The sequence below is a fragment of the Stegostoma tigrinum genome, chromosome 6 (genome assembly GCF_030684315.1).
Source record: "Stegostoma tigrinum isolate sSteTig4 chromosome 6, sSteTig4.hap1, whole genome shotgun sequence".
NCBI lineage: Eukaryota > Metazoa > Chordata > Chondrichthyes > Orectolobiformes > Stegostomatidae > Stegostoma > Stegostoma tigrinum.
Genome location: NC_081359.1, coordinates 2,227,987 through 2,242,912, shown reverse-complemented (window position 1 = coordinate 2,242,912; position 14,926 = coordinate 2,227,987). Strand labels below are relative to the sequence as shown.

Sequence of the window (14,926 nt, the reverse complement as noted above, 5' to 3'; positions counted from 1 at the left end):
AAGGAGATAGAAGCGGGCGGTCTGGGGTTGGGAAACGATGGGGTTGGAGGCTGTGGGTGGGAGATCACCTGAAGTGATGAGGTTATGGATGGTTTGGGAGATGATGGTTTGGTGCTCGGGGGTGGGGTCATGATCCAGGGGGCTGTAGGAGGAGGTGTCGGAGAGTTGGCGTCTGGCCTCGGCGATGTAGAGGTCAGTGCGCCATACTACCACTGCACCACCCTTGTCTGCAGGTTTGATGGTGAGTTTGGGGTTGGAGCGGACGGCTGCCTGTTCTGCGGGGGAGAGGTTGGAGTGGGTGAGAGGGGTGGAGAGGTTGAGGCGGTTGATGTCTTGACAGTAGTTGGAGATGAAGAGGTCGAGGGAGTGTTGGAAGCCTGAGGATGGTGTCCAGCAGGAGGACTTGTGTTGGAGGCGAGTGAAGGGGTCAGTGGAGGGAGGGTTAGGCTCCCAGTTAAAGGAGTAAGCGTGGAAGCGAAGGCGGCGGAAAAACTGCTCGATGTCCAAACATGACTGGCATTCATTGATGTGTGGGTGGAGGGGGACAAAGGTGAGCCCTTTACTGAGGACTGACTGTTCATCTGCAGTAAGCGGGGAGGAAGGGTCTCGGCCGAAAACATCAGCTTTCCTGCTCCTAAGATGCTGCTTGGCCTGCTGTGTTCATCCAGCTCCACAGTTTGTGATAGCTGCCTGGTAGACCATTCCTACCAGCTCAGACAGGCCAACTAACCATTCTCAACATATCTGGTGTTCGAATGTGATTGATTTCCTAATAGGCAGATTTTAAACAATATCTTGCAACATTAATGTGGATATTAAGCTTCATTGATGAAGTGTGCTTGATGAAAATGGAGGGTCTCAGCCACAAATGTAATCGCATTTGAAGTATTGTGTTGAGGCAAAGCCAATAACTCAATTTCACATGTAGGAGAGCTCTACTAAGATACCAGAAAAAGCTCCCCAAAATGTGAAGTTAATGTGATTATTGAACACAAAATTGCAACAATTATTTATAAATAAATTACTCTTGATTACTCTGGCTCAATGAGAGGTAAACACAGTTATAACTTTCTACCAGTTTCAACCGACCTTTCTTTCTGGGATACCACTGTCCCCCTGCCACCCAGATTTCTCTTTGTCTCGGACAGAGGGAGAAAGAAGCATGAGGTTCTGCAGCAAGAATTTAGGGAGCTCGGCGGCAGATTAAAAAGCAAAACCTTCAAGGTTATAATCTCTGGATTACTCCCAGTGTGGCATGCTAGTGAGTATAGGGACAGGTGGGTGGAACAGATGAATACGTGGCGGAAGAGTTGGAGCAGGAGGAACGGCTGCAAATTCCTGGATCATTGGCTTCGTTTTTGGAGAAGGTGAGACCTGTACGAGTCTGATCAGCTGCATCTGAACTTGAAGGGGATTAACATCCTGGTGGGAGGGAGGTTGATGGGGGTTGAAACTAATTTGGCAGGGCGATAGAATGTGAAGAGCTGGTACAGTCAACCCCTGGCTTCCACACACCCGCCAGTTTTCTTTTCCCACTCCATGTCAATTCACTGTTCAAATTGCTGTGGGGGTAAGCTCCCAACACTGCAATTTTTCAGCTCACTTATCTGTTTAATTTGTACAAGCTACATTCTTCCAATTATGTTTTGGATAGAGGAAAAGAGCATGAAGGTAACAATCTTTTAGCACATAGAATTGTACAGCAAAGGAACAGGCCCTTCAGCCCACAATGTTATGCCAAAAATGACACCAAATTAAACTAATCCGTTCTGCCTGCCCTGGGTCGATATCCCTCCATTCCTTATATATTCATGCGCTTATCTATAGGTCCCTTAAACATCCCTATTATATCTGTCCACGCAGTGCATTCCAGATTCCTACCACTCTGTGTACAAAGCTTGTGCACGATATCTCCTTTGAATTTTCCCGCTCTCACCTTAAATGTGTGCCCCCCCTTTGTTCACGTTGTCATTACCTTATTGTGGCTGGTGTTATAGACAGTGCATTCAAATTCACCATTCATGTGAAAGTCTCATTTGTTTCTATGTAAATACTTTGTAAACACTCTAAACAGTTAGTTCAGCTGTTTATCTGCAGAGGGTAGGTGCATAGTAAAATGAATATAATTTGGGAAATAATTGTTCCAATCGCTGTCCAAAGGAAACTTTAAATACAATGACAATGTTAGCACCGACAGTTTTAAATTTTACCCTTCCTGCCATGGGTAGTGAAGTGAACATGTCATTTAAGTAGGTGTAAAGCTGGATGAACACAGCAGGCCAAGCAGCATCAGAGGAGCAGGAAAGCTGGCGTTTCAGGCCTAGACCCTTCTTCAGAAACTGCTCGGCCTGCTGTGTCCATCCAGCTCCACACCTTGTTATCCCAGATTCTCCAGCATCTGCAGTTCCTACTATCTCTGATGTCATTTAAGTATTCTAGGTAATCCTCTATGCATTATCACTATTTGAAGTACGAGGCTTCCAGCAGTACAGGAACAGTCTGCTTCAGGCAGAGAAGGGGTTTATTAATGTTTTATTTAAAGTTTCAATCATGTCATTTTGACATTTAAATGACTTTACTCGTCATCCATGGCAGTACGCCAGTGAAATCTTGTATTGAGAAGTGAAGCCAGAGATGAAAATTTACAATTTCTTTATCGAATTCCTTGTGAACTGGGTTTCCTTCTTCACTCACAATCATGATGACCTCAGAGACTCTCCCAAATATTTATTTAACTCTAGGAATTGTTTCTACAAGTTCTCAGAGGTTCCCAGAAATACTGCAGAATACTATTGTTGTGACAAGCAGCTGGAGCCTTCAATTAAAATTTCATCTGAAAGACACTGCCTTGACAATGCAGCAGCCCCTCACTAATACGCTGCAGTGTTAGCATTGATCCTTGTGTTTAAATCCTGGAATGGGGCTGGAATATGGAACTTTTGAATCAGAGACAAGAATATCACCAACTGAGCCACACTTGAATCAGCCGACATTGTTTGTGAGGGTTCTATTTTTCCAAAGGGGATGTGAAATATAAAGATAGGGATGTCCTGCTGAAAGTAAGTACTAAGGGCATCAGTTAGACCACACCTGGAATAATGCAAACAGGTTCAGTGTGCCTTATGTACGGGAAGGTGGCATTAGAGACAGTGCAGAGAAGGCTCATTAGGTTGATCCCAGGCATGGAAGGATTGCCTGATGAGGAAATGTTGAGCAGATTGGGCCTGTACTCATTGGTGTTTGGAAGAATAGAGGCAACCTTACTGAAACACTTAAGATTCTTATGGGTTTGACAGGAAAGCGAGATTCTTTCCCCTTGTGAGACAGTCTATGAGCAGTTAGCTGAATCTCAAGCGGTGGGGGGTTGGTCAGTGTCTTGAATCACAGGTTCTTTTCAGATTCAGTTACGTATAGGTAAGAGAATACTCAATAATTTGCTTAAATATAAACATTTTTAAGCGATAATTAAAAGGGAAAGGAAAGGAAAGCAAAACTGAAAAAGGAACCTCTATTAAGTAATAAAATAAGATGCAAAAGGAAGGAAAAGAAAGCAAGGAGCCTCATGCCCTGCTGTGTATCAGGGACCCCTCAATCGACAGCAGGCCTAGGGCTTTAGGTTTGTCCCTGGCGCTGCTCACAATCCTGGTCTGACGTAACGTCTGCCGACTTGGAATTAAACTCTCATATACAGGGTAACAAACAGCAAGTACAGAAAAACAAATCCAGAAAACAAGCCATCTTCCACACTACTGGAATGTTCACAGGACTCATTCAAGGTCATGCTGCTGTCGAATATAATTAAGAATTTTAGCCCTGCAGCCCATCCTATACACCCACTCAGGACAGAGATAAGGAGAAACTTTTATCGTTCTGTGGAATTCTTTATAAAATCATAGAAGTTTTAAAGTGTGGAAGGATGCCATTCAGACTATTTTCACTGATGTTGGATGATTCTGTATATTCAAGGCTGAGGTAGATTTTTAATCAGGAAGGGAATCATAGGTTATGGTGAAAAGGCAGGAAAATGGAGTTGAGGATTATCAGGTCACTTACGATTTAATTGAATGGTGCAACAGACCCAAAAGGCTGAATGGCCAACTTCTGCACCTACTTATATGGTTTTATGGCTTTACTGAGTTTGAGCAACAATCTGATTTCCATATTTTAACTGAGGCCAAAATGCAAGCCTCTGGAAGTCAGCTTGCAGGGTTAGATAATTTGACCTAGGTGTTGGCTTTTGCAAGTGAGCTAAGAGTTAAGATTGGTGACATAGATTTTGCAGCTGCTCAAAAGCTAATCCAAGGCAACAATATTCATACTTCAGCTAATAATTGCAAACAATAATAAAATGATTATAACAGCTCAGAAATGAAATAGTGTCACATGAAAATAAATCCATGTCTTACCTCTAGGCACCATGGAAACTTCAAATACCTGAAAGCATGGTTACTGGAGGAACAGATCCAAACGGACCACCTCGTTGCGGAGTGACTGATCCAAGTAGATTCAGTTTTTTTCCTGGAAGGCCTACTTTCTCCAGGAATGATCTCACCTACAGGTATAGATCTTGCTTATATGAGATGAACTATTCATTCATTAACATCCATCAATGTTTAGTCTGAAATGGATGTGCATCAAGCATAAAAGATGCAGCTTATTAAATATATCAACACTAGCTGATTCTGTGTCAGTTCTGCTCTATGTTATATCGCACATTTGGGTGCAACATGTGACACTGAGTGCTTACAAACTTCACTTGAGCAAGATTCTTGTGATCTAGACATTATGGCTCTGATTTTTATTCCTGGATCAAGAGCACAGGGACAAGGTTTCACTACTTTTGCAAAGCTGCTCGAGGAAACATGCACCAGAAATTCAGAAAGTAATTTTGCACTGACAGGGGTCCTGGGGAGGCAGGCAGCTGAAGCCGACGTGAAAGAGTTGGCAGCTTACTGCAGACTGAGCACAGAACAAGACCTGCCTCCATGTCCCAGCACTGTACAGCAGTGGAATTTAAAAAAAGAATAAATTAAAAATATTGGCCTTTATTTCTAAGGGAATGGGGTATAAAATGGAGGCCTTGCAAAAATTGTACAAGGCACAGTTAGAGAGCAGCTGGGATACCACGGACAGTTTCAGCTTGATAAGAGTTCAGGAGCAGCACATTCTAGCGGGAACGATGGATAGGTATGAGCAAGTTACATGAACCCTGGATGACCTGGGATGTTATGACCTTGGTCAGAAAGGAAAAGGAAGTATCTAGGAGAAGGAAGCTGACAAAGCCCTTGAAGTATATAGGAAATAGGAAAGAACTTAAACAAGGAATTAGAAAGGTTAAAAGTGGTCATGAAACGTCATTGCAAGTGGGATTAAGGAGAATCTGGAGGTTTTTTATGCGTGTATAATAAGCAAGTGGATAACTAGGAAAGAGATTTGCCCACACAAGGACAAAGGAGAGAAACTGTGTGGAGCCAGAAGAGGTAGGTGAGGTCCTAAACAAATACCTTGAGTCGGTATTCACCAAAGAGAAGGAATTGGTGGAGGATGATCTCAGGTGAAGGAGTGTCAGGTTTCTCAGCCAAATTGCTATTAAAAAGGAAGAAGTGTTGTCCATCTTAAAAAGTATTAGAGTAGATTAGTCCTCGAGTCCTGATGGAATCCGTCCCAAATATTGAGGGAGGGAAGACAATAAATTACTGAAGCATTGACAGACATCTTTGAGTCCTTTTTGGCCACAGATGAGGTCCCAGAGGACTGTCCCATTGTTTAAGAAGGGTCACAGGGATAATCCTGAAAATTACAGGCCTGTGAGTCTCATGTTGGTGGTATGAAAATTATTGGAAACAATTCTCAGAGACAAAATCCATATGCATTTAGAAGCCAATAGACATATTAGCGAGAGGCAGCACGGTTCTGCGTGGGGGAGTTCATGCCTCACTAACTTGATTGAGTTTTTTGAGGAAGTGATGAAGATGCTTGAAGCATGAAAAGTGGTTGATGTTGTTTGCATGGGCTTCATTAAAGCCTTTGACAAGGTCCCTCGTGGCAGACTGGTACAAAAGGTGATATCATATGACATCGGGTGAGCTGGAAAGATGGATACAGAAGTGGCTTAGTCAGAGGGGACAGAGGGTAGTGGTGGAAGGCTGCTTTTCAGAATGGAGGGTTGTGACTAGTAATGTTCCACAGGGATCAGTGCTAGGACTTCTGCTGTCTGTGATCTACATAAATGATTGGGAGGAAAACATGGCTGGTCTAATTAGTAACTTTGCAGATGATACAAAGATTGGTGGAGTTGTGGATAGTTAGGAGGATTGTCAGAGGATACAGCAGGATGTCGGTCAGTTGGAGGTATAGGTCAAAAAATGTCAGGTAGATTTTAATCTGAACAAATGATGCATTTTGCAAAGTGAAGTACAAGTGGAAACTATACAGTGAATATTGATGTGCAGAGCGATCTGGATGTGCAGGTCCACAGATCACTGAAGGTGGTAGAACAGGTAGATAAGGTAGTAAAAAAGGCCCAAGGCATGCTTGCCTTCATTGGAAGGAACATTCAGTATAAAAATAGACAAGTTATCCCATAGTTTTATAGAACTTTAGTTAGGCCATATTTGGAATATGTATACAGATCTGGCCACCAGACTACCAGAAGGATGTAGATGCTTTAGAGAGGGTACAGAAAAGGTTTACCAGGATGTTGCCTGGTCTGGGGGATTTTATGAAGGAAGGTTGAATAGACTGGGTTTGTTTTCACTAGAACGCAGGAGATTGAGGGGGTGATCTGATAGAAGGTTATAAGATTGTGAATGGCATGGATAGAGTGTAAAGCATGAGACTTTTTCTCAGGGTGGAGGGGTCAATTACTGAGAGACATGGGTTCAAGGTGTGAGGCAAGAAGGCTTAAAAGCGATGTGTGAGGCCCGTTTCTCATACGAAGGGTAGTGAGTCCCTGGAACATGCTGCCAGAGGAGCTGGTGGAAGTGGGCATAATAACAGCATCCAAGGACTACCTGGGTGAATACACAATTAGGAAGGGAACAGAGGGATGTAGATCCAGTAAGCGAAGACAGTTTTACTATGGTAGGGCAAAATGTGATGGTGCAGGCTTAGACGGCCAAAGGGGCTGTTCCTGTGATCAGAGATAATGGGAACTGCAGATGCTGGAGAATTCCAAGATAATAAAATGTGAGGCTGGATGAACACAGCAGGGCCAGCAGCATCTCAGGAGCACAAAAGCTGACGTTTTGGGCCTAGACCCTTCATCAGAGAGGGGGATGGGGGGAGGGAACTGGAATAAATAGGGAGAGAGGGGGAGGCGGACTGAAGATGGAGAGTAAAGAAGATAGGTAGAGAGGAGAGTATAGGTGGGGAAGTAGGGAGGGGATAGGTCAGTCCAGGGAAGACGGACAGGTCAAGGAGGTGGGATGAGGTTAGTAGGTAGATGGGGGTGAGGCTTGGCGTGGGAGGAAGGGATGGGTGAGAGGAAGAACCGGTTAGGGAGGCAGAGACAGGTTGGACTGGTTTTGGGATGCAGTGGGTGGGGGGGAAGAGCTGGGCTGGTTGTGTGGTGCAGTGGGGGGAGGGGACGAACTGGGCTGGTTTAGGGATGCAGTAGGGGGAGGGGAGATTTTGAAACTGGTGAAGTCCACATTGATACCATTAGGCTGCAGGGTTCCCAGGCGGAATATGAGTTGCTGTTCCTGCTACCTTCGGGTGGCATCATTGTGGCACTGCAGGAGGCCCATGATGGACATGTCATCTAGAGAATGGGAGGGGGAGTGGAAATGGTTTGCGACTGGGAGGTGCAGTTGTTTGTTGCGAACTGAGCGGAGGTGTTCTGCAAAGCGGTCCCCAAGCCTCCGCTTGGTTTCCCCAATGTAGAGGAAGCCGCACCGGGTACAGTGGATGCAGTATACCACATTGGCGGATGTGCAGGTGAACCTCTGCTTAATGTGGAATGTCATCTTGGGGCCTGGGATGGGGGTGAGGGAGGAGGTGTGGGGACAAGTGTAGCATTTCCTGCGGTTGCAGGGGAAGGTGCCGGGTGTGGTGGGGTTGGAGGGCAGTGTGGAGCGAACAAGGGAGTCACGGAGAGAGTGGTCTCTCCGGAAAGCTGACAGGGGAGGGGATGGAAAAATGTCTTGGGTGGTGGGGTCGGATTGTAAATGGCGGAAGTGTCGGAGGATAATGCGTTGTATAACTGCTGTTCCTGTGTTGTATTGTTCATTGTTCTTTGTCCTTTATCCAAGAGTTGGTATACTGGAGGAGATATACTGGCATTAGAGGCAGCTCCGAAAATGTTCCTTAGGCTAATTCTAGGTATGGAGGGGTTGCCTAATGAGGTGAGGCTAAGTAGATTGGGCCTGTACTCATTGGAATATAAATGAATGAGAAGCAACTTTATTGAAAAATACAAGATTCTTAGGGGATTTGACAGGGTTGATGTGGAACTGTTGTTTTTCATGGTAAGAGAGTCTAGGACCAGAGGGCACAATCCCAGAGAAAGGTATTGTACATTTCAGGTGGAGATGAGGAGGATTTTTTTTTAATCTCACAAGGTAGTGAATCTGCAATTCTTCTCCATAGTGGGTTGTCGAGACTCGTGGTTAAGTATATTCAATGTTGGGATGGACAGATTTGTAATTAGTAAGGAAATCACAGGTTATAGGGCCTTGTGTGAGGCCGTATACAGGCCTTTTAGTAATCTATCATTTCAATGCGATCCCTCATCAACTTTCTAAGCTTCATCGAGTACAGATCCAAGGTCCTCAACCACTCCTTATATGACAAGCCCTACATCCCTCAGGTCATACCTGTAAAACCCCCTCTGGACCCTCTCCAACTCCCACAAAAGAACAAAATCTCAAGTTTTCCGACATTCCACTCAATCTTCCACTTCTTTGTCTACTCGTATGTCCAAGTCCTTCTGCGCCTCCCCGCTTCCTTAACACCACCTGCCCCTCCACCCATCTTTGTGTCATCCACAAATGTAGTAATAATTTCCACAGTTCTTTTGTCCAGATCATTAATGTATCATGTGAATGGTTGTGGTTCCAGCAGGGACCCCTACTGATCCACTAATCACTGGCTGCAATTCTGAAAAAGACCCCTTTATTCCTACTCTCTGCCTTTTGCCAGTCTGCCAATCCTCCATCCATGCCAGCACCTTGTCCCTATCACCATGGGCTCTTATCTTATTTAGCAGCCTCCTGTGTGGCACCTTGTCAAAGGCCTCCTGGAAATCCAAACACATCATGTCCTCCTGCTCTCCTTTGTCTAACTTGCTCGTTACCTTCTCAAAGAATTGTAATCAAATTCTCAGGCATGACCTTCCCCTTGACAAATACATGCTGTTTCTGCCCTGTTTTACCATGTACTTCCAAGTAGTTTGTCATCTCACCCTTACGAATGGATTTGAAAATCTCCAATTTTCACCAATCTCTGAGCCATGTTTTTACCTCTTTAATCTTGTTGGCTCTTGGCACAGGTAGTATTCCAGAGATTACTATATTTTTTGTTCTGCTTTTTTTAAAAATGTAGCTCCCAGCTGCTCATATTCCCTCATTAGGGCCTCTTTTCTCTTTCTACCTACATTGTTGGCTCCTCTGAGGGTCATGACACCTGCATCTTTCCCTTCCGACTCTCTGCTCCTCAGCAGCCGAGCTTGTGACCCCGAGCGCCAGGCAGTCAGTATCGCTTTTGGGGTTCTCAGTCCTAGCCACAGCAAACAGTGCCTATTCCTCTGTCTATACTATCCCCCAAATATAACTATATTTCTCTTTTCTCCCCCTCTTCAATGGCTCCCTGTGCCACGGTGCTACGGTCAGTTTGCTCATTCTCCCCATTTCCCCTGCTCTTGTCCACAGAGGGAGTCAAGAATCTTCAGCCTGGGGGTGTTTAAGTGCTGAGGGTCTTTTAGCATGATCTTCTGGATCCCTTTACCTCCTGGGCTCGTAGTCACACCCTCCTGTCCCCGAACATTGACTGAAATCGGGATTGTTAATCTAAGGGGTGTGACTGCCTGCTGGAACACAATGTCCAGTAACTCTCCCCCTCCCTGTTGTGTCTTGGTGTTCAAATCTCAGACTCCAGCTTATTCACAGAGCCAGAGTTCTTCAAGCAACCAACACTTACTGCTGAGATAATAGTGTGGAGCTGGAGGAATGCAGCAGGCCAGGCAGCAATAGAGGAGCAGAAAAACTGACATTTTGGGTCAGGGCCCTTCTTTACTTGCTACAGATGTGGTCACTCTGAACACAATGGGGTCCACCAGCTCCCATAATCATGCGGTTACAACATATCGCCTGGCTTGGCATCTGCCAGACCTTCACCCAGTCACTTAAACTCTCTATATCCCTTTGCAAACTTTCAGAGTCTTCTACTCACATTGCTCTACCACTCATCTTAGTGTCATCCAAAACTTCAACACACTACACATGGTCCCCAACTCCAAATCATCCATGTAAATTATAAATAATTGTGGTTCCAGGCACACCATTAATCACTGTTTGCCAACTAGAAAAGTGCTCATTTATCCCCACTCTTTGCTTCCTGTTATTTAACTAATCCGTGATCCATGCTAATACATTACCCACAATGCTGTGCACCTTTATCTTAAGCAACAGCCTCTTGTGCTGTACCTTGTCGAATGCCTTTTGGAAATGCAGATATACCACATCTACAGGGTCCCCATTGTCCACTGCGCTCACTATGTCTTTGTAGAATTCCAGCAAATTAGTCAAGCATGACCTGCCTCTCTTGAACCCATGCTGTGTCTGCCGATTGGGGCAATTTCTGTCTCGATGTCTTACTATTTCTTCCTTGATGATAGATTTAAGCATTTTCTCCAGTACAAAAGTTGAGCTAACCAGCCGAAAATTCCCCATCTTTTGTCCAATTCCGTTTTTGAACAGTGGCATCACGTTGGCTGTTTTCTAATCTGATGGAACTGCCCCAGAATCCAGCGAATATTAGAACATTACCACAAGTACATTTGCTTTTACTCCCGCCATCTCTTTCAGTTCCATGGAAAGCATTCCATCTGGGCCAGGAGACTTGTCTACCTTTAGCTCCATTAGCTTGCCCAATACTACCTTTTTCCTGATGATGATGGTGTCACCTATCTGAATCACTTTGTCATCAATTACTAGCAAGTTATTTGTGCCTTCCATTTTGAAAACTGACACATAAAGGGTATGGTCCTTGGGAGTGTTTGCTGATCTGAAGACCTTGGAGTGCTGGCTCATAGTTCAATGAAAGCGGAGTTGCAGGTAGACAGGGTAGCGAAGAAGGTTTTGGTATGCTTGTCTTTAATGGTCAATGCACTGAGTTGGGAGGTCATCTTGCTGCTGTACAGGACATTGGTTAGGCCACTTTTGGAATACTGCATGCAGATCCAGTCTGCAGTCCCTGCTAGCGGAAGGATGTTTGTGAAACTAGAAAGGGTTCAGAAACGAGTTACAAGGATGTTGCCAGGGTTGGAGGGTTTGAGCTACAGGGAGAGGTTGAATAGGCTGGGATTGTTTAACCTGGAACGTTGGATGCTGAGGGGTGACCTTATAGAGGTTTATAAAACCATGTGGGGCATGGATAGGGTGAACAGACAAGGTTTCTTCCCTGGAGCGGGAGACCCCAAAACTAGAGGTCATAGGTTTAAGGTGGGAAAGGAAAGATTTAAAAGGGACCTAAGGGGCAGCATCTTCATGCAGAGTGTGGTGTCTGTATGCAATAAGATGACAGAGGAAGTGGTGGAGACATTTGGATGGGTATGGGAATAGGAAGGGATTAGAGGAATACGGACCAAATACTGGAAAATGGGACTAAAATAATTTAAGATATCTGATTGGCATGGATGAGTTGGACCAAAGGGTCTGTTTCGATGCTGTACAGCTCTACGACTCTATGTCATAGTGACTGGAGCAGGTGGCATGTCATACTTTCAGAAGAACAAACATTGATGTCTGAAACATGCGATCAACTTAATCTTTCCTATATGATTAAACAATAGTGATATATTTGACTTTATCTTCCCACAGAGTAAACCAATATACAAATAAATTGCCAAACACCACTGTGAATGAAATTATGCAGCGAGCTTTCCAACATTGGAGTAATGTTACTAACTTATCATTTACAAGGACAGAAACGCTTTCAGATATCGAAATCAGCTTTGTTATTGGAGGTATGTTCAAATAAAATTGAAACTAACAACTGCAAATGCTGGAACTCTGACATATGTGCAGAAAATCCTGGAGCTACTCAGGAGACCAATCAATACCTGTAACCAAACAGATGGGTGTGCTATTAAGTATTATTGATGATGCTATTGTATAAGGAATTTCAAAGCATGGTTCAACAAGCTACAGCACCTCCATCTCCTTTCTCCCAGCACCCCCTGACCCTGAGGGTTTGTTGGCAGGCTGATTGAATACCACAGCAGCAAAGCAACTGCAGTCTGTGTGATCACTCACATGCCAATGTTACCTTTAATTTGTCAATTAATGCCCATTTAAGCACCTCCTCCCTCAAACACCAATTTTTCAGAACATCACGTAGGACCTGGAGTTCTGATGACCACTGGACAAGAGGGTGTGACTCCTTTTTTAAATCTGCTGTACCTTTCCAATGCTTCCCTTGATGCTATGCATCCTGCCAGAAAGGCAACAGCATGACCTGGGATTTATCTCTCAGTCTGGGCCTCATTGCTGACTGGCTCCCCTGGGGCTGGTGTAGTATAAACAGCACTCAACACACCTGATAGCACCTCCAGCACCAGAACAATGCTGGTCATTTGATTGATGGGCTCCTCTTGGAGGCAGGGTTTCCAACTGGAATGGGGAAAAACTCCTGCCTCAAATTAATGAACAACTCAATAGTTGTTGAATCGTTGTAGGCCGAAACAAACTTTTTCCTGACTTTTATGGCAAGGTGATAGGGGCCCCATGCCGGCAGAAAAAAATAATTAGGTCTTGTGTTCAAATCCCAGCTGAAGCTGGTAAATTAAATTTTAGATTAAAAAAACGTGATGGAAAAATTAGGTTTATCTGATCAGTCAATTGTTTTTACCAGCATTCTTTTATTTTGTTTCATTCTTCGAATAATTCCGATCTATTTTCTTCCATAGCTAAAAGTGATCCTTTACTAACATATCTGTTCAATACCTTTTGCTAGACCACGGTGATGGAGATCCTTTTAATGGACCAGGTGGTGTTCTGGCTCATGCTTTTTCTCCTGGATCAGGCATTGGAGGTGATGCTCATTTCGATGATTCTGAGTCCTGGGTAACAGGAAGTGAGGGTAAATGTTTTTTTATTCTTACTTGAAACACAATGAGCCAAGTTGCTGCAGTTTTGATAATGGTAAGCAGCTGCTGCTGGTATTCAAATATCTTAGAGGGTTTTGTTTGAGGCTGCTGAGGGGCACAATATTGTTGATTGCTACAAGAATGGGTTTGAAACGTTAGATAATGGGATAATCATATTGAATGATGATATATTGATGACTACCATAGAATTATGCTTAAGCAACAAATATCCTCAAATTGTATGAGGTGGACACTTGCAATAGAATACTGTATCAGGAAATTGCATATGTAACACTTGATTTTCAAGTTGGTCAACTGTCACAGTCTCTTGATGGCCAGGCTCTGCAGTGGGATCACATTTCCCAAACATGAACCTTTAATTTGCACAATTATGCAGCTAGTGAATTTAAAGAAAAATGTGTTAACAATGAGCTTGCAGAATTCAGTACATCAGGAGCATAGGTTTGAGCATAGAGCCTGGAGTTCAGGATACAGGCTTGTGCAGCTTGTGAATTCCTTATGCAAGCAGCAAGAACAGCAATGACCCATCCAAGCAAAAATCTGCTTTGGACATGTGCCCAAAATTTATACATTCACTTGCAGGACGTGACCATAGATGCACTTTCGTGGTTTTATGAACAGAGGAAATATAGGAGCTGGAATAGGCTATATAACCCATCCCAGCCTGTCCCATCATTCAATAGAATCGTGGCTGATCGAACACACAAATATCTTTCATCCAGCCCATCCCTAAAAGCATGTACACCACTGGGAATCAGCGAACTATCAATCTCTACTTTAAACATACTGAAAAGCCATGCTCCCACAGGCTTCTGTGGTAGAGAATTCCAAAAGTTCATAGTCCACTGAGTAAAACAAATTCTCCTCATCTCAAACCTAATAGACATCTTCCTTAATTTTTAAGTTGTGTCCCTCTTTCTAGACTACCCAGCCAGAGGGAGTAACCTCATCTGTACTCTTTATCTGTTTAAGTATTTTTTATGAACCAGCATTAATCTTGTATCTCTGATGAAGGGTCTAGGCCCGAAACGTCAGCTTTTGTGCTCCTGAGATGCTGCTTGGCCTGCTGTGTTCATCCAGCCTCACATTTTATTATCTTGGAATTCTCCAGCATCTGCAGTTCCCATTATCTCTTAATCTTGTATCTCTTTTTGTTTTCACAATTCTATAAATCTGACTTGTGTTCACTCCTGTGGAGTTCATTCATAGTTTGGTGGCATAAAATTACAAAGGGTATTGATAAACCAAGTGAATTGGCAAAAACTGTGGCAGATGGATTTCCATATAAGCAAGTGTGAGATTATTTATTTTGGAGCTAGAAAGGATGGATCTGAGTATTTTCTAGATGGTATGATGGTTTGAATAAATTGGATGTCCAAAGAGATTTTGGAAGGGGATGGGGTGTGCTCAGGTGAATAGATCTTTAAACTGTCATGAGCAAATGCAGGAAGTAGTCAGGAAAGCTAATGGAATGTGGGCCTTTATATATAGATGGCTGAAGTACAGGATACAGAAATTATGCTACAGCTATACTAAACCCTGAAAAGGCACCACATTACGTACTGTGGCCAGATTTTGCCACCAATTTGGGAATGATAG

At 43.8% G+C, this 14,926-nt stretch overlaps 1 protein-coding gene across 1 annotated transcript in view; it reads left to right on the top strand.

Moving 5' to 3' along the window:
• The window catches only part of LOC125453436 (uncharacterized), a 221,303-nt gene that overhangs the window by 65,062 nt on the left and 141,315 nt on the right, over nt 1–14,926 (top strand). Inside the window, exons 12-13 of the mRNA XM_048533047.2 lie at nt 12,039–12,184; nt 13,174–13,299. Of these exons, the coding sequence (XP_048389004.2) occupies nt 12,039–12,184; nt 13,174–13,299 (272 nt within the window). The remainder of the gene's footprint in view (nt 1–12,038; nt 12,185–13,173; nt 13,300–14,926) is intronic.